General features: G+C 41.5%; 1 protein-coding gene across 1 annotated transcript; it reads left to right on the plus strand.

Moving 5' to 3' along the window:
• The first annotated feature begins 6838 nt into the window (after positions 1-6838).
• On the plus strand, positions 6839-20407 carry LOC113432635 (interferon-induced protein with tetratricopeptide repeats 5-like). Its single transcript, XM_087964163.1, has 2 exons — positions 6839-6989; positions 17481-20407. The coding sequence occupies exons 1-2, from the start codon at positions 6985-6987 to the stop codon at positions 18910-18912; spliced, it is 1437 nt and encodes a 478-aa protein (XP_087820289.1). The 5' UTR covers positions 6839-6984; the 3' UTR covers positions 18913-20407.
• Positions 20408-21793: the final 1386 nt, after the last annotated feature.

Raw genomic sequence — 21793 nt, forward strand, 5'->3', positions numbered from 1 at the left:
GGAAACATTCTGGTGTTGCTTACAGAAACTGCCTCTCCATTAACCCTTCTTGGCAGGACTAGACTTCCTGTCTCTGGAACTTCTCTGGAGTTTTTTTTTCCTTCCTTTGCTGGTACTTTGCTTGTGTGGAGTGACCATTTAAAGTTACAATGGCACTGAAAAAAGTGACTTATGACCCTTTTTCACACTTATGACTGTTGCAGCATCCCCACAGTCATGAGAGGCCAGGTGAGGAGATGCGTGCCTCAATTTGAGTGATGTTGAGTTGGCCACACCCAGCCAATAACATGACCACCAAGCCAAGCCCACCCAGTCACATGACTACCAAGCCACGCCCACCACATAAGCCACGCCCACAGAACCGGTTGTTAAAAAAATTTGAATCCCACCCCTGATCATAGGTGCTGGCCATTTTGTAGGCAGCCTTCCCTCTCATGCATACACAGGGAAGATCAACATTTTATTTTAGTCTACAACTCTATTCACACTATTACACCCAAGACTAAGCTAACAGCTCAGCAATATGGGAACATTGAAGTGATGTGTCCAAATGCGAACTTCTAATGACTTGATCAGAAATCCTCTCTTTTAAAAAATGTTTAATGGCATGATTATACACAATGTAGTCCTCCTTTATAATAGCAAGTACATCCCAAGTCAGTTGGGACAGGCGGTTTCTTATTGAGAATACAGATCGAAAATCACAGGATATGTTGAGCCAGAGAGACAGTTTGGTGCCCTGGTTAAGGTATCAGGAGACCAAGATTTCTATTCTTCCCTTAAACATTGAGCCACTTGGTTGGCCTTAGGCCAGTAGTCACTTTCTCAGCTGTAGAAAAGGGACCATGGCAAATCACATCTAAAAAATCTTGCCAACTGCAGGGACTTGTTTAAATCGTCTCTAAGAACTGAACTGAAGAAGAAAAAAACCCCGGTTGAGCCAAGGAATAAACATGTTTGTGAATCTGATAAGTATTTCATTGCCACCTTGTGATAGAAATAAAACAGTTTTGTCTCTGTTGCGAGTACCTTGATCTTTGAGCTACATGTCAGGCCTTTTTGCTTTGAAGCCCACCAATTTTCCGTAAATTGAGTTTTGCGTCCTAAATTATGCTTATCATTCTCTGGGACTATCTGAATTCCGGCTGTGTAAAGCAGCAAGTGAAATCTAAGTCAGTTTCTATAGGGCAGAACCTCCGATACTGACCCTGTTGGAAGAAATATCCATCTGGTTCAGATCCAAGCTGGGAGAAAGACACTGGAGACATGGAGGCTGACTGGAAAGGTGGTTTAATGAAGCAGAACCACATGTGATTCTGGGCAGCTGACAAAATGGAGTTGAGAGTGGGTAGGGTTTTTATACCTTCTTTGGGTTTTGTATTTAAGGTTCCTGTTCCTGTGCAAGAACATGTCCTTTAATTTTCTATTGGCTGTTGTCAGATTCCTATGTAGGGGTTATCAGGGGTGGGATTCAACCGGTTCGGGCTGGTTTTGGCAAACCGGATATTAATTTTACATCCAGTTTGGCGAACGGGTAGTTCCGAAAACCAGCTGGCCCCACCCACCCCACCCCTCCCCTCCTCTCCCAGGAGTCCCCACGAGGCTCCCAGGTATTGGCTGTTGTCGGATTCCTATCTATGCTCCCAGGTTTGCTGCTCTGGGGGTGCAATGAAGAGGTCTGAAAGGATGTTAGGCAATTCCTATTGTGGCTAATTGGGTTTCATCCTGTGTTGGATCTTGGGTGAGAGGCTGCTTCTAATCCTATCACTCTGCTTTTATTAACTATCAAACTTTGCTGCAAGCAGTTTCAAAATATCCTGTCTTGAATGAATTTCTGCTTGCAGTATTTGCTTTGCTTATGAATAGAGCCATCTATATAGTTAGCTTCTTTCAAAAAGCTCTTTATCTCCTTAAGTGCTGACATCTGCTGTGGGCTATTAAGAAAAAGTGGGAGGCTTCCAGTTTGAGCTTCTTCGACGACATACCGAAATCTGTGATCATGCACAGTTTTGATGTGTGCTCGCCGCGGGAGCGCCCTGAGCCAGCTGGTATCAGTGCTAAGCCACCCCGTAGAGGTGGTGAAGAGGGGGAGACTGCCAGCAGGGTCAAGGAGAGTCACATCTCTCCTCCCCAGCTGGCCTTTACTCCCTTTCCCGAAGGTGGCTGCAGCAGTGGTCGGAAATGGCCACCTCAAAGAAGAACACAACCGGAAAAGAATGTGCAGGAGGAAGATAAGAAGAGAAAGTTTTGGCTGACTGGGTTGAACTGAAAAAGCAACAATATAAGGTACCTTGGAATTTGAATTATAAAGAACATTGTTCCCAAAGAAGACTTTGAAACGGCGAATGAGAGAGGGAAGGGAAAGGATTTGGGTTTTCTTTTCTTTTCTTCCCTATATTGACAACTAAGAGAGTTAAGCAAGAAACTGGCAAAAATCCACTTTGACATTAACAGGTATTTAAGCTGAAAATAAAATGTCAAAGGGATAATAAAGATTTCTGGATTCTCAAAAACTTTTAAAAGAAGGAAAAAAACAAAAGGGTGGGATCTGGAAAAATGGAAGAGACCACCCGGAAGTGAAAAGAATTAACAGTGAAACTTTAACAAGATTCCTAAAAGATACATTTTAACTGAAACTTTGTAACAAGATAAGAGAACCCCAGGAAGAGAAAGTGGAAAAAAGAAGCAAGAAGAAACAGCTTTGGATTATTTGGATTACTTGGTGATTTTTGGATTTTTGGCTATCGGATCTAAAGGACTAAAATTAATTGGGTGATTGTTTAAAAGTTTTTAAAATGGTATCACTCTTGGAAGAATTGAGAATGGAACTTAAAAAACAGAAAGAAGATGCACAAGAAGGAAGAGGTTCTTTTGGCTTCGTATTTCAATTTTTAGAAATGGAGATCCTGAACTATGAGAAACAACAAGAAATGCCTGTAGAACAAGAGGGGCGGGACAAAGAAGAAGCCATCTTCAATCACCAAGTATTTCTATGTGGGGAAAAGAAAGGAAAGGGGGGAAAGAGAGTGAAAAAATTACGATTTGAAAAAACAACCCCAAAAAAGAATAGTTTGAAAAGTAATTACAACATTAGGAAGAAACAGAAGAGAGGATTACAGAAGAGAGAATCAGAATTAGAGAGAGAAGGGGTCAAAAAGGGAAGGGAGAAGAAGAGGGGGAAGAGGGAAAGGAAAAGAAACTATAAAGGACAGAAACAGGACATAGAGAAACAGGGAAAACATACAAGGATTAAGCAGGGGTGGGCAAACTTTTTGGCTCGGGGGCCTCATTGACTTTTAAAATTTGACAGACGGGCCGGGTCAGCACAAGATTTTTTTGGGAATCGCCCCCCCACCCTTTCCCCCCCCCTTCTTCTCCTCCTTCCCCTCCCCTTGAGGCCCCCTGAGTCAGGAGTTGCTACCGCCAGCGCGGCTCCGTGCGGCTCCAGTCCCGCGTTGCCTCAGGAAGGGAAAGGCAAAAGGAAGAGCCACGGCGGTGCTTTGCAATGGCAGCAGCGGCACCGGAGGCTCAGGCTCAGCGGTTCCTGGTTTTGCCTTTCCTTCCCAAGGCAACGCGGACTGGAGCCGCGCGAGCTGCGCGGCGGTAGCAACTCCTGACAGCCCCAGCCGGACACCTGAGTGGAGCCGGGCGGAACTGCCTGTTGCTACTGCGGGTGCTGCTGCAGGCGTCTGGCTGCCCAAGTAAAGAACCGCACCAGCTCAGGGCAACTGTGAGGAGCAAGAGGGAAGCCAAGGTGCTCATTTCATAGCAGTCAACTTCGCTCTCTTTTGCTCCAGTTAGGTGCTCCGGCATGCACAAGGAGCATGAAGGGAGGCAAACACTGCACGGATGCGTTTTAAAAGTCAGAGAACTTTGCCCAAGACTTCTCGTGTATTCAGGGCTACACCTCTCCCAACGATGAGTTGGTGGTGATCTAACAAACGTCTTCCAGCTCTTAAAGATTGACTTGAAGAGCGCCCCCATGGAAGAAGCAAAGAACGAGAACAAAAGTAGAGGCGGCGGGGGCAACAAGGGCATGTGAGGGTCCCTCCACGGTCCCCTACCAGGTGACAGCCAGGGCTTTGGCACCTACTTTTTTCCTGAGAGGTGTGGTGTCTGCCTCCCTTCATATTCCTTGTGGAGGGACACACATGCCCTGTCACCCCTGCCACCACTACGTTTGCTCGGCTTCTTCCATGGGGGCACTCTTAAAGTCGACCTTTAAGTGGTCCCGGAACATCCGCCCACCTGCTCGGCACCCGCCCTCCTGGAGCACGCTTTCTTCCTTCTGAAGAACGTGCCTCTTCCAGCCTGGCCTGGCCCAGCCAGCCAGCAGGTGACCACATGTCCTGGGGCTTGTCGCGAGATGCCTGCAGCATGCTCTGTTCTATGTGTCAGGCCCAGCAAGTCCGAGCAGCCAGCGCATAGAACAGGGTGGTGCCGGACCATTGGAGAGCGGAGCAAAACCGGAGATTAGTAGCTGCCTCTTTCGGCGCAGAAAGCTTCCCCAACCAGCCGGCTGGTCTCCTCCTTCTCTGCCTGTTTGTTCTGTATGGCCGAGGAGGAGGAGACCAGCCAGCGCGCTGCCAGGCGGGGCCACGCAGCGCAGGGCAACACGCCACCGCCCGGCCCTGGCAAGGGAAAGCAGTGGGCGTTCCCGGGCGGCGGCCTTGGCCCCGCCATCAGGAAGCGGCTGCCCAGCTCCGTGTTGTGTGTGCGATTTTTTAGCGCAGCGGGAGTCTCTTTGGCGGCCCGATTTTTTATTCAGAGGGGATTTTTTTTTTCAGAGGCGGGCCATATTAAAATGACCAACGGGCCGGATGTGGCCCGCGGGCCGTAGTTTGCCCACCCCTGGATTAAGGGTATAAGCCTATTTAGAAGACACAGAGATAATGGGTGAAAACTTAATTGAAAGGGGGATTCTGCAAGGGTACATAAGATAGTATTGTTATATTAGAAATAGAAATGAACTTTGAAAATATGAAACAAGTGTGATTACAATGATAGATAAAATACTCATTGTAATGTAATGGAATGTTTAATAAATAAATGAAATAAAGAGAATGAGAGAATGAAATTAGGAAAGGAGAGGAACATTTTAATTATTTGTGTTATAAAAATTTAAGTGAAAAGGAATATGAAGGAAACATGAAAAAATTATGGAAATATTATAAGTGTTCCTAGAAGTATGATACCCTATTGAAAAGAAATGTTAAAGATGTCAAATATTATAACTAACATTAATGATAGAGCTGAACTGGAATAGAATAAGTATTTTATATACTTTTTCTTTAAGAACTTAGTACGCATTTTAAGAATGTACCAAGCAGAATTCGATTGGAAGTTATGTGTTATATTGAATGTTATAATTGTAAAGGCATAAATTGAAGTTTAAATAAAAGTTGAATGGATAAAAATTAAAAGATACAAAGGTGTCGTACTCCAATTAGGGAAAAATTTTGTTTATTGAGAAAAGAAAATATGAAATTGAAACAGGACATACAAAAGTATAAATATAATGACTAGAAAGATATTGAAACTTAGAAAAAGATATATATAATTGAATCTAGGAAGGAATGAGATAATTAAAAGTAAGATTGAAAAAACTAAGGGAAGGGAAAAATTATTGAGAAAATGTTAAAATAGTAATAAGATATGGAATAGAACACAAAGATGAATATGAAATTGAATTTGTGTCTGTATGGAGAAGTGATAACCCAGGACCATGCTATTCTCAAAAAGAGAAATTGTACTTGTATTATGTTTTCTGCCTCTGAAATACATGTTTCTCTATTTCTCCCTTTGGGAAATAAAATATCTTGCCTTTTTAATCTTGCCTCAAAATATTTCATTCTTTGTGGGGGGGACTTCCTGCAACCCACAAATCTGCCATCTAGATTACCAATTAGAGAATACATACAAAACTATCAACATTGTCAACAAAGGTATACAATTCAGAAGGGGTGAAGAAAACGAGAGCAAGCTACTCTTCCTGGATATCCTCATCAGACACAGCAAACTACAAACACAAGTTTATTTAAAAAAAAAACTATCCACATCAATCAAGTGTTCCACTACCAAAGTAACAACCCAACTTCCCACAAAGGACATTGTTTAAGAACACTACAGTATATAGATGAACACAACATATTGCAGCAACCCTGAGCATCAGGAAAGAGGGGGGAAAACCCAGATCAGTGCTACATTTTCCAACAAAACAGATCTCCATGCAACTTCATATTGCATTAAAAAAAACACCAAATCCAGCATTTGGCTTTGCCAATTCAAGGTTTGGTCAACATGTGGATCCCCCACAGTGAAGACTCTAGGATTATATTTTCATGTAGTGTCATTAGAAATTGCCTTAACACCCATGACACACTAATTCGTAGTAATAGCTATGACATTTTAAATTACAAACAAGGATCCATACAACACACCAATCCATAAACTCTGGTCACAAGACACAAAATGGGGCTCCTACATATTTTGATTTGGGCACAGAAGCTTACTTGGTATGGTAATTCATTGTTTTCATTTGGAAAACAGTACAAAGCCAGTACAAATGAAACTTTCAACAGATCGTGTGTTGTTGTTTTTTAAAAAGGATGTCACATCTTTCAAGAACAAGAAAGCCCCACTCATCATACCGTTAGCACTGCTGTTTAACAACAAATCAAAATACAGAATTTCTTTACAGAAAAGAATCTGCTAGAATGTGGAATCTTCTATTGTCACTGTACTGGAACAACACGAGCAGGACCACAAGAAATAAAAACTGATCCTACACCGGGGTGGGCTAATAGAGCAACTTTCAGTTTCCTTTTATTGGAACAGGAAACAAAAAACTCTTTTCTCTTTATGACAAGTTAAAAGCGAGTAGCAACAAACCAATTCAGCATTTCAAACCAGATCATTGGGAAAAGAGGCCCATTATTTTCAGAGAAGCAAGCTCTCTTAAAAAAAACCTTCTAACCAGGCAATATGAGGTAAGTGAACAAGAAGTAACAGCCTATTAGCCTTCTCGGTTATTTTACTTATAAAGTATTTAGCCTTAAATACTGTAAGGTCCCAGAAGTTTCCCTGAGCCACTGAGATGCCAAAGAGAGCTTGCAAAAAGTAACAGCTTTTTATTTTTGGCCAAGCTAAAAGAGCTGAAAACTCTTTCTAAAACATACAGACAAAATATACATAAGGAATAACCACACCACTGCAAGAGTGCCCAGAGTATTGTTGAAAGGCTGGCAAATGCCTTTCTTCTGAGGATTCGATTTTCCTGCTGGGAGAGCTCCGGTGCAAGGATACAGACAACTGCTTTTTATTTTTTCAGGAAGGCGAGAGATAGCAAGAAGTCTGCGTTCCTGGGGCTAGCTAGCTAACTTTGAATGGTGAATTCCTGGTTCTTTATACCTTTTTTCTCCCTTTGTGTGTGAATGTTCATTTAGTGTTTAATGTTTAGATATTAAAATCCTGTCAGAGTTTATTTTTTGCCGGAAGGCATACTTAGCGAGGTGCGGAAAATAAACTCTGCGGGGCAGCTTGATTGCCTTATCGGTTCTTTCTTAATCTCTTTTACCTTTATAATGGGTTTTTCTATTTGTTTTCTGGCAATCTCCTGTCTGTTTCCTATGTAATTTATTCTGTGTCTTTTGTCTGTTTTGCTGATCCTGTAAGGGTTTTCTTTTCCTTGTTTCCCTAGCTTTCTTAATTACTTGGCTTTTGTCTAGGGGGCTTCTTTCAATACTTTTTAATTGAATTTCTTTTCCTATGCAAGTTTGTTCTATGGCTGGCCTGATGTTCCCCTCGGGCTTTTCCTGCTTGGGTGTCACCACTGTCCTTGTGAAGTTCCCTTTCCACAGTATTATACGCATTTTTACCCCATTAGAGACAAAGTTTACGCAACCGGAGTCAAAGGTTCGTTACCAAGGTTTTTCTTTGTTTAGGCACCTGTCTCTGCCCTCCTTGTCTATGGAGCATCCCTATAGCCCTGTGTTGTGGGGGAGGGGCAGAGGTGGGTATTCAGCAGGTTCTGACCAGTTCTGGAGAACCGGTAGCAGAAATTTTGAGTAGTTCAGACAACCAGCAAATACCACCTCTGACTGGCCAAGTTGTTTATTCAGCAGAATGCTTTCAGGTAACTCCCTGCTGTGGTACTATGTATGAGGCAGAAAGCTCCCTACTCCGATTCCTCCATCCAGGAGCCTGATATTCTTGGGTAACAGTTTCTTTTATATTTTCAAGGATGTGCCTAGCTTTGAAGCAGTGGTGGGATTCAAATCATTTAACAACCAGTTCTCTGCCCTAATGATTTTCTTCCAATCAACCAGTTTACCAAACTGCTCAGAAAGTTAACAACTGGTTCTCCCGAACTGGTGCGAACTGGTTGAATCCCACCACTGCTTTGAAGCCAAGACACAGAAGCAAGATAACAAACTTTGCACTAATGCCAATCGGTATCAAGGTGACAATAAACTAGAATTGATTCCTAACAACTAATTTCTGACAGTATACAATAATATGAGCAGAAGCTAATAACAATACCTAATTCCTAATGAACGATTTCTAGCATATTATATCAGAAGCAAACAGCAAATATTGGTTTGATCACTATGCTCCTTCGATATGCATTTAGCGTAGTATTTAGTGTTTTCATTATGCAAAGTTTCAGCTTATTTCTTGAAAAGAATACAGTCTGTTTTATAAATGTATAATGCCGTAAATGAACTTAAAGCAGTTATCCAGGGTATAAATCAACTGCAATGAATCCAATTAAATCTGTTTCATTATGAGCCAATTACTAGATTTATCATTTCTAATATAAATAATAGCTTCTGTGAGCATAGGGAGGGAGATTTGAACAGTTGTTAGGAAAATGTTTTTTTTTTTAGACTAGAACTCAAAATAGATTAAATGGAAAAGATAATACTTTTCAGGTAGTCATCAACTTATAATTCATTTAACGATGGCTCGAAGTTATAATAGCCTTGGAAAAAGTAATGACCTTTACTCCCATTTATGACTGTCAGAAATATCACACCATCTCCCATGAACATTTGATCACGAATTGGAAGTTTGGCAACTAGCTGACATTTACTACCTGTTGCAATATTTTACAGTTGGGTGATCATGATCAGGGTGGATAAAAATCGATGATTTTTTAAATAAATAAAAAAATGGATTTTTTTTTCATTGTTATCAAATTTGTTTTAATAAAATGCTTTTGGAGTAAAAATCTATCTAAAGATAGTTTTCTATTTAAGATATATTAATAATTTAGTTTATTCAGCATGAAATGGAGCTTAGTTATGTAGCATGAAGCTGTAAATTCTGTAATATTTACATGTTTGGCAAACTCGGAATCCATGATTCACTTAACAAATGTGATGAGAAAAGTCATAAAATGGACCAAAACTCACTTAACACATTTCTCACATAGCAACATAATTTTGGGGCTCTATTGTGTTGTAAGTTGAGGACTACCTGTACTTAACCCTTTATTTATTTATTTATTTATTTATTTATTTATTTATTTATTTATTTATTTATTTGATTTGTCAATTGTTTCCAAGATAATAAGTATAAGTGTATACATAGTTGTGAATACATGAAATGGGTATATATAAGAAAAATAAAAGAATAGAGAAACAATAGGACAGGGACGGGTAGGCACGTTGGTGCGCTTATGCACGCCCCCTACAGACCTCTTAGGAAAGGGGTGAGGTCAATGGTAGACAGTCTAAGGTTAAAGTTTTTGGGGTTTGGGGAAGAGACTACAGAGTCGGGTAGAGTATTCCAGACATTGACCACTCTATTGCTGAAGTCGTATTTCCTGCAATCAAGTTTGGTGCGGTTTACTTTGAGTTTGTATCTATTGTGTGCTCTTGTGTTGTTATGGTTGAAGCTGAAGTATTCATTGACAGGTAGGACATTGCAATGTATGATTTTATATACCATGCTTAAATCAGACCGAAGACGGCGTAATTCAAGGTTTTCTAGTTCTAGAATTTCAAGTCTGGTGGCATAAGGTATTCTACAAACGAGTAGAAGAGTGGAGAACTCTTCTTGTGAAATATTTCTGGACTTTCTCAATTGTGCTAATATCAGATACGTAATGTGGGTTCCAGACTGATGAACTGTATTCGAGTATTGGTCTAGCAAATGTTTTGTATGCTCTGGTTAGTAGTGTGATATTACCAGAGAAAAAGCTACGTAGGATTAGGTTAACAACTCTTAATGCCTTTTTGGCTATGTAGTTGCAGTGGGCTCTAGCACTTAGATCATTAGAGGTGAGTATTCCAAGGTCCTTTACAGAGCTTGGGTCATCAACAAGGTCTTGACTATTCAGCTTGTATTTTATTTTCTGATTTTTTTTGCCAATATGTAAGACAGAGCATTTATTTGTTGAGATTTGAAGTTGCCATTTGTTTGACCATTCGGATACATAGTCAAGATCTTTTTGTAGGGTAGCAGTATTGTCTGTGGTATTGAACAGCTTTATGATAAGAACGGGGATGGAAAAGGAATGATCTGCAAAATCTTCAAAGAGAGAGAGAGAGAGAGAGAGAGAGAGAGAAAGAAGGTAGCATACATTAAGCCAAATGACATTTACAAATCTGATGACTTATAAGGATGATTTTATAGCATTGTAAATAGGAAAGGCAACACTGAAAACTTGGGAAGGTTCAAAAATGCTATTTTCTTCTTTCTTTCTTGATCACTTGGAGCAGGGGTATCAAACTCTATTTCATCAAGGGCTGCATCAGGGTTGTGTTTGATCTTGGGGGGAGCTGGATCGGCATGCCTAGGATAGGCGTGGCCAGCTTGGCGTCACTCATGTCGGGGGCACCTGAGGTGGCCCGAGCACTCTGCCAGCAAAAATGGAGCTCAGGACGGCTGCACGCGGCTCTCCCAAGCTCCATTTTCACCGACAAAGGGTTGTAAGAGGCCATCAAAGCTGAAAACAGAGCTCGGGATTTGGGTTGCAGGCGTTGAGTTTGACACCCCTTTCCCATCTGTAAGGTATGGTGAAAAATGTTGAAGTGCATTCAAAGTTCTACCTCTCTGTTTATGTGCAACAAAAAACCAGGAGAAGCTTCAATCATACCATGGTGGCGACTACAGCCTAACAGCTTGACTGGTGGTGGGGTTCAAATTTTTTTACTACCGGTTCTGTAGGCGTGGCTTGGTAGGCGTGGCAGAGGAAGGATACTGTAAAATCTCCAGTCAGAGGTGGTATTTGCCGGTTTTCTGAACTACTCAAAATTTCCGCTACCGGATCTCCAGAACTGGTCAGAACCTGCTGAATGCCACCTCTAAGCTTGACCATACCTCATGGACATCCCTGCTCTCTGCCAAGTTGAAATGTCCCTCCCACACACATACATATACCTTGAGTTGGTGGAAAACTAAAGTAGTGTGAAAGTTGCAGCCACCTTGCCAATTCTTATTAGAATTAGAATAACAGAGTTGGAAGGGATCTTGGAGGTCTTCTAGTCCAACCTTCTACTGAGGCAGGAAACTCTATACCGTTTCAGACAAATGGTTGTCCAATCTCTTCTTAAAAACCTCGAGTGTTACTGTGAGTCCTTCAAGGTAAACTAGTTATCCAGGCTAATGATTCTTTGCTACACAATAGTAGTGACAGAGTCCTTCAAGTCTGAAAGCACTTACCTCCATCCCTGTCTTTTTCTTCTTGGGGGGAGGGGGAAATCTTCTGTAAGACACTTTCTCAGCTTACAATTCTGCACCTGACTCAGGTTCCTTTTGTCTTGGTAGCAGCTCTGCCTCCTGTCCCTCAAAGCAGCAGTCCCCAACCTTTGTGGCAGCCGGAGGTGGGGGCGGGGGGGGCAGAAAGGAGAACTCATGATTTAACCTGGAAATAAGGAGAAACTTTCTGACGGTGACAACAATCAACCAATGGAACAGCTGAACCTCAGAAGTTGTGGGATCTTCATCACTGGAAGGTTTCAAGAAGAGACTGAACTGCCATTTGTCAGAAATGGTGTAGGGTCTCCCGCTTGGGCGAGGGGTTGGACTAGATGACCTACAAGGTCCCTTCCAACTCTGGCTATCTGTTATCTGTTAGCCCATGCAAACGGTGGGCTGCTGCCTGTGCACATGCACACCGGCCCGCCACTTGCATGGCCCACTTCCAAACCACCCATGGCCCATAGTGGACTGTGGTCCTTTATTTATGCCTGCAATCTCATTGTGTCTCTCCAAAGTGACGGGGTGACAAAGGTGGACAGAATTTCCATACTTCGAAACTGCTCCTGGAGAAAGTCAGAGTGAGGCAATAACTAAGTCTAAATCCTTCATGGGTTGGGGATGATATGGAGGTGACAACATGAGGATGTGGTAGGAGAAAAAGACTTGCCTGGGCATGCTTGTGCCCTCAATATTGCCAATGAAGGATGCCAGATTGGAGGGATTAACTAGCTAATACCTTCACTGCAGACAAGCCTCACCTTAGAAAGGACACATTTACATCCTCAACAAGGCAGGGGGGGTGCAGTGATAAAACGAAGGTTAGTGTCTGTTTTGGTTTATGCAAATAACACTGCAAGTTTACATGCAAGGGTGAAAGGAAGAAAACAAAAATGCTTTGTAGTTTACCTTACAGGCAGCCCTCTCTGATCCTGCTGGTTCAGCTTAATCCTCCTATTGATTTTTCAAACACCATAAAATTAAATTCTTCCAGGCCTCAGAATCAGGAGGCTGTGAGTTGGATCCTAGGTAGAGGCAGATATTTCTCTGGGCACAATGCCCAGAATATATCTGCTGAAGAAAATTCCACATTGGAGACGGGAAGGGCATCCGGCCATTAAACACTCGGCTAGCTTCATTCAGTTGCCCAGACTCCACCCCGCAAGGGATTATGGGGTCATTGATGATGATGATGATGATGATGATGATGATGATGATGATGATGATGATGAAATTAAATTCTTCCATTTGAGGCTTCCTCCGAGGCATTTTAAAGATTTAAGTGCCCAGAAAACATTAGCACTAATTTTACAATGCTATTTTAGTGAAAATGATTAAATGCAGAATAGCAATCACATGAACTGTATCCACTCTTAATCAAATGTCACACTGGCTTTATCCTCATTCCTTAAGAATTGGAAAGTAGCCTATACTTAAGAGATTTAAGAGATTTCTTTCAACAAAAGCATTTTTGAGCCAGTGGGGTTAGAGGGCTTAAAATAGTGGTGTAAGACACGGGTTCCTAACCTGTGGGCTGTGAGTGGTTTGCAACGGGGCCAATGGAGACGGCCATTGAACGTACATGTATGCACATCCTCCCTTGCACAAGCAGTGGGTGTATGCATGAACCATGCCTTCCTCGCTGCCAATCTGCAAAGCCAAAATCGTTGGGGAACCCTGATCTAAGATAAGGAAGATCCTCGATGGCATTTTTGTTTTTGTTTTAATTGGCATCCTTCAGTCTCAAAAGACTATGGTATCCTGCTCTGAAAAGGGGTCCTAAAACAGCATCTAATGTGGCTAAAAAAGGCCAATTCAAGAGTGGCAATCCCTTCCACACTGAGGCTAGATACTGTCCCCTGTCCAGCCCCCAGATTTCACTGGTTCTGGGACTGCCTCTTTCCCTCAGCCTGCCAAATGAGTATCTCTTTGAATTGGTGTCTTTAGCCTCCAAACTGAACTATTAGAGGTCAAGGTTTCCCAGATATTAATGTCCATTCCCAAGACCTTTAGATCCCTCTTGCAGCTATCCTTATATTGCAGCTGTGGTCTCCCTCTAGGGTGCTTTCCCTGAACTAATTCTCCATACGGAATCCACCCATCAGACATCCACATGACATGCCCAAGCCACTGTAGACATCACTGTTTCAATAGTATATACATGCTAGAAATTCCAGTACGTTCCAAGACTGCACTGTTTGGAGCTTTGTCATGCCAGGTGATGCCAAGAATATATCGGAGGCAGCGCATATGAAAGGTGTTCAACTTTCTCTCCTGCCATGCATAAAGGGTCCAAGACTCGCTGCAGTACAAGAGTGTGCTCAAGGCATGGGCTCCATAGACCTGAATCTTTGTATCTTCCGTCAGCTTCTTATTAAGCCATACTCTCTTTGTAAGTCTGGAAAATGTGGTGGCCGCTTTACCAATATGTCTATTCAGCTCAGTGTCTAAAAAGAGAGTGTTGGAGATAGTTGAGCCAAGGTACACAAAGTCATGACCTCCAGTTCTTGTGATGGCGTTATACATTTGGATACAATATTGGTTTTTACCTTGTTTTATTGGATTGTTGAGAGCCAGGCATTAGGTGAGATGGGTGGCTCTACAGATTGAATAACTAAACAAATAATTAAAATAAGATCCACTTCAAGTCCACCTTCAACTGGGCCCAGTCATTCCCTCTAAGCCCATTCAACCTGACCGAATGGTTATTGTAAAGCTAACTTGAAGGGAGATACCCATGTAAGCCTGGCTGTGCTACCGGAGAAAAGTGGGAGATCAATGAATCTACAATCCTTTCAAGTCAGCCTTGTATGTTGAACTTCATCTTCCAGAATTCCCAGGCATCGCAGAAAATTGAAAACCAACCAATCAGAGGGCATCAATTTGGGAAAGACTAGAATAATAGCGTTTTAAAACTTTTTGCTCCTGGGACTCCTACCTAGTTTAAAAAAGTATGGGGGACCCCAAAGGAACTTTTGTTTATAAGGATATTTGTTTATTTGTTTGTTTGTTTATTAAATGTATTGGCTGGCCATCTTACCACCTGGTAACTCTGAGTGGAGAGTTTACCCATATTTACTGTATTAATGATTAGCTGATCCAGTGGAAGCTTCTGAGGCAGGTTCTTGCCCTGTTAAATGGGAAAGGTTTGATCCTGTTGCTCCTGAGGAAATGGACAGGATCCTAGCGAGTATGTGCGCAAGCACCTGTATTTTAGACCCATGTCCCTCCTGGCTTGTGAAAGATTCTCAGGAGGTGACAGGCGGGTGGACTCTGGCAGTGATTAATGCTTCCCTACAGGAGGGGACGCTACCCCAGCATTTTAAGAAGGCTGTGGTGTGCCGTCTTCTTAAGAAGTCATCGCTGGACTCCACCTGGTTGGATAATGTCTGACCTGTCTCCAATCTTCCCTTTGTGGAGAAGGTTGTTGAGAAGGTGGTCGTGCAGCAGCTCCAGAGGTTTCTGGATGAAACGGATTATCTCGACCCCTACTAGTCAGGATTCAGGCCTGGATTTGGGACAGAAACAGCATTGGTTATACTTTTGGATGATCTCTGGTGGGAGCGGGATGCGGGTAGTGCATCCGTCCTGGCTCTTCTTGACCCCTCGGCAGCTTTTGATACCATTGACCGTGGGATTCTCCTGGGACAGCTTCAGGGATGGGAGTGGGAGGCTTTGTGCTGCCTTGGTTCACTTCCTTCCTGCGGCCGTTCTCAGTCAGTGTTGATAGGAGGGGAGAGATCCAACCCTCGCCCACTGCTTTACAGGGTTCTGCAGGGCTCAGTACTCTCTCCGCTCCTGTTCAACATTTATATGAAACTGCTGGGTGAGATCATCCATCTCAGTGGTATCACCAATATGCTGATGATACTCAGCTGTATGTCTCGGCCTATGGTGAGTTAAGTGTTGCTATGTCCTCCCTCTTGCAGTGCATGGAGGCTGTTAGGGGCTAGATGGGGAGCAATGGGTTGAAATTAAACCTGTGCAAGACCGAATGAATTACCACCTTTAGTCTTGGATGGGGTGGCACTACTCCAAACAGACCCTGTGCGTAATCTAGGGATTCTCCTGGACTCATGACTCCTATTTAAGGAGCAAGTGGCAGTCATGGCCAGGAGGGCCTTTGCGCAACTGCGGGCTGTGCACCAGTTACGCCCTTTCCTGGATCAGTGGTCCCTACTCACAATCACTCATGCCCTGGTCACTTCCCGTCTTGATTCTTGCAACGCGCTCTGCATGGGTCTGCCCTTGAAGAGCATCCGGAAGCTCCAGTTGGTGCAAAATGCAGCAGCCTGTATGGTTTTATGCAGACCCAGGTTTGCACATGTATCACCTCTCCTGCAGGAGCTGCATTGGTTGCTGATTTGCTTCCGGCTGCAATTCAAGGTGCTGGTTGTCACCTTTAAAGCCCTTCATGGCTTGGGTCTGGGTTATCTGAGGAAACATCTCTTGCCAGTGACATCTACCTGACCCATTAGAGCGAGGAGGCAGGAAATGCTGCAGGTCCCACCCCTGAGGGAGATATACCTGGTGGGACCTAGAAGAAGGGCCTTCTCTGTGGTGGCTCCGTCTCTCTGGAACATCATTCCCCCAGAGATTAGAATGGACCTCTCACTAATACTCTTCTGAAAGGCACTGAAGACCCGGTTTTGGCAGCGGGCCTGGGGAACCCAGAGAGGGATGGAGCCCAGCAAATGGCTAGTGTGGTCCGCTGTCGTCGGGGTGGGGGGGGTGGGAGTTGGTTTTTGTTTTTGTTTTGTTTTTTGTTTTCCCAAATTTTGTTCTAATGTACTTTACTAATTTATTTTATTCTTTTTATTAGTTCTTATTGTTTTTATTTTTATATTTTGTTTTAAATATGATTTTACATTGTGTAAGCTGCCTTGAGTCGCCATGGGCGAATAGGTGGCAATATAAATCAAATAAATAAATTAATTAATTAAAAGTTAACATTGACACATCTGTAGAATATTTATCAAATTATATAAAACTAATATTCAACCATTAGATATGAATATAAATAAATATATTTCATGCAAAAGCTCTTATTATCAGCCTAACATTGTAAACCATACAGGAATCACAACCATATGAGCTCATTCTATTTTATGATAAAGCTACATTGACAAAATCATGTAATCTGGAAAGGACAATCCTTCCCCCCCTCCAACTCTTCTACAGCCTGAAAAACTGGGGAGATTCTCTTTTGAGCCTCTTTCTCAGCTTGCTGTCCATTTGTGGGTTATGCTGTCTCTAGTCTGACTGTTCCCTTAGCAGTTTCTCTTGCCCTAATCTCCCAAGGTCTTTCCTACTATCCTTATCTATAAACTTTTAACAAATCTTTAAAAATGAGAAAAATGCTCTACATTTTTACAAATATCTTCAATATCTGATAAATAATTTTGATTTCATGGACTCCTCAGAAGGTCTTGAGGGAGCTCAAGAGGTTCTGGGACCATACTTTAATAAAGATTTCTCTAGTTCATTCTTATTTTGCAATGAATTCCTAAACACTGATCATACCACAGCGATAGAGGTTTTAATACATTTGGGCAGGCATAAAGTTTAATATACAGGTAGTCCTGAGGTTACAATGGGAAAATATAACCAAGGAATACAATCTAGATACATAGCCTAATTATTACGAATTGATTTCCATCTATACATTAAATAAAAGGTAGTTAAAAAGAAGTAGTATAAAACGTACTCTTGAATTGATTTTTTTTGTCCACAAATTGTACACGTCTCTCATTCTCTTTCCTTTTGTCCTGCAGTCTCCTCTCCCAGGAAGGTTTAAAGGAGAATCTCCAACAACTTGAATGCCATTTTACATGGGAGTTGCAGAAAGAGCATATTGATCCTGATGAATTGGAGGAAAGAACTGCCGAGCAGATCCGGTTCTTAACCAATAAATCCAAAGTTCGAAATTACAACCTTCTTGCCTATGTGAAATTCCTGAACGACAAGAAGGAAGAAGCCCTGGAAAACTTGCAGAAAGCGGAAGAGGCTGTGCCCCTAGAATACCCTGGGGATGTTGAAAAGGGAAGCCTGGTTACCTGGGGCAACTGTGCCTGGGTTCACTACCACATGGGCAATAATACTGAATCCCAAGCCTACCTGGAGAAGGTAGGAAGTATCTGCAAGCAACTTGGAAGTGAGTCTCCTTATAAGCTGGAGCTCCCACAGATCTACTGTGACAAGGGTTGGGCGCTCCTAAAATTTGGAGCCAGGTATTATGAAAAGGCCAAGGAGAGCTTTGCAAAAGCCCTGGAAAAAGAACCAGAAAACCCAGAATTTAACTCCGGCTATGCAATCACAATATATCACCTGGAAGATGAAAATTTTGCCAAAAACCCTTCAGGGAAAGAGTCATCCCTGGAACTTTTGAAGCGTGCAGTGGAACTGAATCCTGATGATGTATTCATTGTTCCTCTACTTGCAGTAAACCTTCAAGAAACAGACAAAATGGAAGAAGGAGAAAAGTGGATTAAAGAAGCCCTCCAAAAGCACCCTGACATTCCTTATGTATTAAGGTACGCTGCCAAATTTTACAGAAAGAAAGGAGATCTAGAGACATCATTGCAACATTTGAAGAAAGCATTGAGCTTGACCCCAAACTCTGCATTCATGCACCATCAAATTGGCCTTTGCTATAGGGCACAGTATTTAGTGATGAAACAGGAAAGCCGGTATGACAAGTGCCAAGCCAAGGATAAAATGGAGGAATTGAAGAGATTGTGCATTTTTCATTTTGAAAAAATGGTGGAGTGTAACCCCAATTTTTTCTATGCTAATCTTGACCTTGCGAAGAGATATGCAGAAGAAGGACAGCTACAGAAAGCGGATGAAACATACCAGAAGTTCCTTACCATAAGCAACCTAACTCCTCCAGAGAAGCAACAGCTCCATTTCAAATATGGGCGTTTTCAAGGATTTTACAGAAGGTCACAATCAGAAGCCATCAAACACTACCTTGCAGCGCTGAAGATTGAATTTGACTCTTCTGAGAGAGATAAATGCCAGTGTATATTGAAGAAATTGATGGAGAAGAAAATCAGGAAAGGAAAAGCCAATGGTGAGGATTTCGCCATTCTTGGATTTATTCATCAGCTCAATGGAGAAATGGAACAAGCAGGGGAAGCCTATCGAGAAGCCTTGAACATTGGTCCTTGGAATGAAGAATATTTCAGTGCAATTTTGGAATGAAGAATATTTCAGTGTTGAATCTTTCTTCGTAAACCAACATATGCTAAAGTGGGAATGTTTCCATGAATACTGGTTTTAAAAATGTATGAGCAGATGTTGTCAGTCTGCTTACTCCATTTCAATATTTCATTTTGCAGAATAGAATAGAATAGGAATAAGAATGTAGAGTAGGAATAAGAATATAGAATAGGAATAAGAATGTAGAGTAGGAATAAGAATATAGAATAGGAATAAGAATGTAGAGTAGGAATAAGAATATAGAATAGGAATAGGAATATGGAAAATAGAATAGAATAGAATAAGCAGAGTTGGATGGCACTTTGGAAGTCTTCTAGTCTAACCCCCTGCAGGAAACCACCATTCTGGACAAACAGTTGCCCAATCTCTTCTTTAAAATCTCCAGTGTTGGAGCTCCCACAACTTCTGAAAGGAAGCCTTTCCATTCTAGGCAGGATCTCTCTTTGATAACTTTTAATCCATTGTCTTAAATTCGGAGGTGCCTTGGGGAATAGGCTGTCTTCCTCCTCTTTGTGACAGCCTCTCAAATATTAGAGGACCTATCTCCTCTCACCCTTCTCTTTGTTAGACATAACCGGTTCCTGTAACTGTTCATCATATGTTTCAGCCCCCTACCTTCATATCTATGTTGTTCTATTCTGCACTCTTTCTGAAGTCTCAGCATCTTTTTTGTATTGTGCAGTATTGATGTTTCAATAATATAAAGTACCAGCCAAGCAGTCAAAAATGGATAAAGGAATATCAAACCAGGGTTGGGGATATGAAAAGGAAGAAAGGATCTTCTAATCATGCATGTAACAAAGCAAGGAAATTTTGGGCACAAATCCAATTAATGATGCAAAAGTTATTGTGAACTAAAATGCTGAAAATAGCATTGTTTCTATTGGGTTTTATGTACATTGAACTAGAAAAAAAATCATAGGAAATTAGTACCTGATTAATGTATGCACAAAGATAGAATAATCAAATGCCCCCCCACCTTGGAAGTTAGATTATAACATTGAGAGAACCTGCAGAAATGACAAAGCTGACCAAAATGCAGTAATTATTTTCTTGAAAGACTGGAAATCTTATATGGGTTTTTGCTGAAAAAAGAGAACATTGAATTGATGATTTGGGGATTTAGGGACTAAAAAGGGTTAAAAGAGAAAGAGAATGGAATTACAATGTAAGGGTGGAAAAAGACGGAAAAAAGTGAGATGGTAACTGCTTGATTGATAGATGAAGGAAAGGAAAGGAAAGGAAAGGAAAGGAAAGGAAAGGAAAGGAAAGGAAAGGAAAGGAAAGGAGAGGAAAGAAAAGGAAAGGAAGGAAGAAAGAAAGAAAGAAAGAAAGAAAGAAAGAAAGAAAGAAAGAAAGAAAGAAAGAAAGAAAGAAAGAAGGTAGGAAGGAAGGAAGGAAGGAAGGAAGGAAAGAAAGAAAGAAAGAAAGAAAGAAGGATGGAAGGATGGAAGGTAGGAAGGAAGGAAGGAAGGAAGGAAAGAGAAAGAAAGAAAGAAAGAAAGAAAGAAAGAAAGAAAGAAAGAAAGAAAGAAAGAAAGAAAGAAAGAAAGAAAGAGGAGGGAGGGAGGAAGAAGTTATGGTTCATATTTTTCTTTATATTTTGGTTCTTTATACTTTATTCTTTTACTGTATTGCACAATCTAATAAATAGCTAATGTGTGTTATAATGGCAAACATTTGAATGTTGGCATGCTTCAAAATGTTTCATCCAGTATCTCCTCAGCTGGCTTCATGTTGAGTGGCCTGATTTTACCAGAACTCTCACCATGTATTTTTCCAAGTTTACGTATTATTTAGTTCCATTTTTATTTAATACAGAGTTTTCCCAACTTGGCAACTTTAAGACTTGTGAACTTCAACTCCCAAAATTCCTCAGCCAGCTGTGCTGGCTGAGGAATTCTGGGAGTTAAAGTCCACAAGTCTTAAAGTTGCCAAGTTTTGGGGGCCCTGATTTAACAGCAGGATCACTGAAGGAACATAGTGGAGCTTATTCATTAGAGATTATACCCGTAGTTTACAACCCATACGGGCACCTATAAACAGGGACAGGGTGAATTTCCCCCCATTTGGGGAGCTGGGAATGAAATGATTTTTTCTTTTCTTTTATGTAACATATTTGAGAAGATACACCAGAATCTTCCCTCTTATTTTTACCACTACGCTGGAAGTTTGGAGGGGATTCTGAGGGCCACAAGAGCTTTTCCTGCACTTGTCCTATACATCTGTTCTGAGGAAGTATTTTTGAAACTATGACTTTAAATATATTAAATACACAGATATTATACATATAAAATATATAAAATTGATCATGCTTAGAAACACACATATTTCATTGTATGAACTTACAAATGAGCAAATAACATCCCAAAACAGATGTCTTGTTCATCCGATCAATCAAAAGCTTGATTTTCCATAGACTCAACACTAGGGGGCAGAATATTCCTATTTCCAAGGTCCCTTCCAACTCTGTTATTCTGTTTTGTATTTGCATTTTTTTGTCTTTTCACATGGTCACCCTGCATTGTAAAATGACCTTTGATGTTTTCCGTTTTCCACATTTCCAACACAGATTAGAAGTACATCTGGGATATATCTACACTTTTGATTAGAAGAGAAGCGTTTCATATTTCTTCATATTTTTTCCAGCACAACCTTCATAATCTTTTTACGGTTCTAACCACGCCAGCTGTACTGTATGTCTATCAAAAAAGGAGAAGAAATTAAGCTAAACTTTTGTGCCAAGGCTGTGAAATACTGCCAAGAGAAATACTGCCATTTTATTTCCAGCGCCTTTTTCCCGGCTTGGAACCGGACTGGATTTTTCATGTTAATAATTTACTAACTGCAGTGATTCACTTAA

The sequence above is a fragment of the Notechis scutatus genome, chromosome 4 (assembly GCF_049901735.1).
Source record: "Notechis scutatus isolate UNSWTSFEM ecotype Mainland chromosome 4, rNotScu1.2, whole genome shotgun sequence".
Taxonomy (NCBI): domain Eukaryota; kingdom Metazoa; phylum Chordata; class Lepidosauria; order Squamata; family Elapidae; genus Notechis; species Notechis scutatus.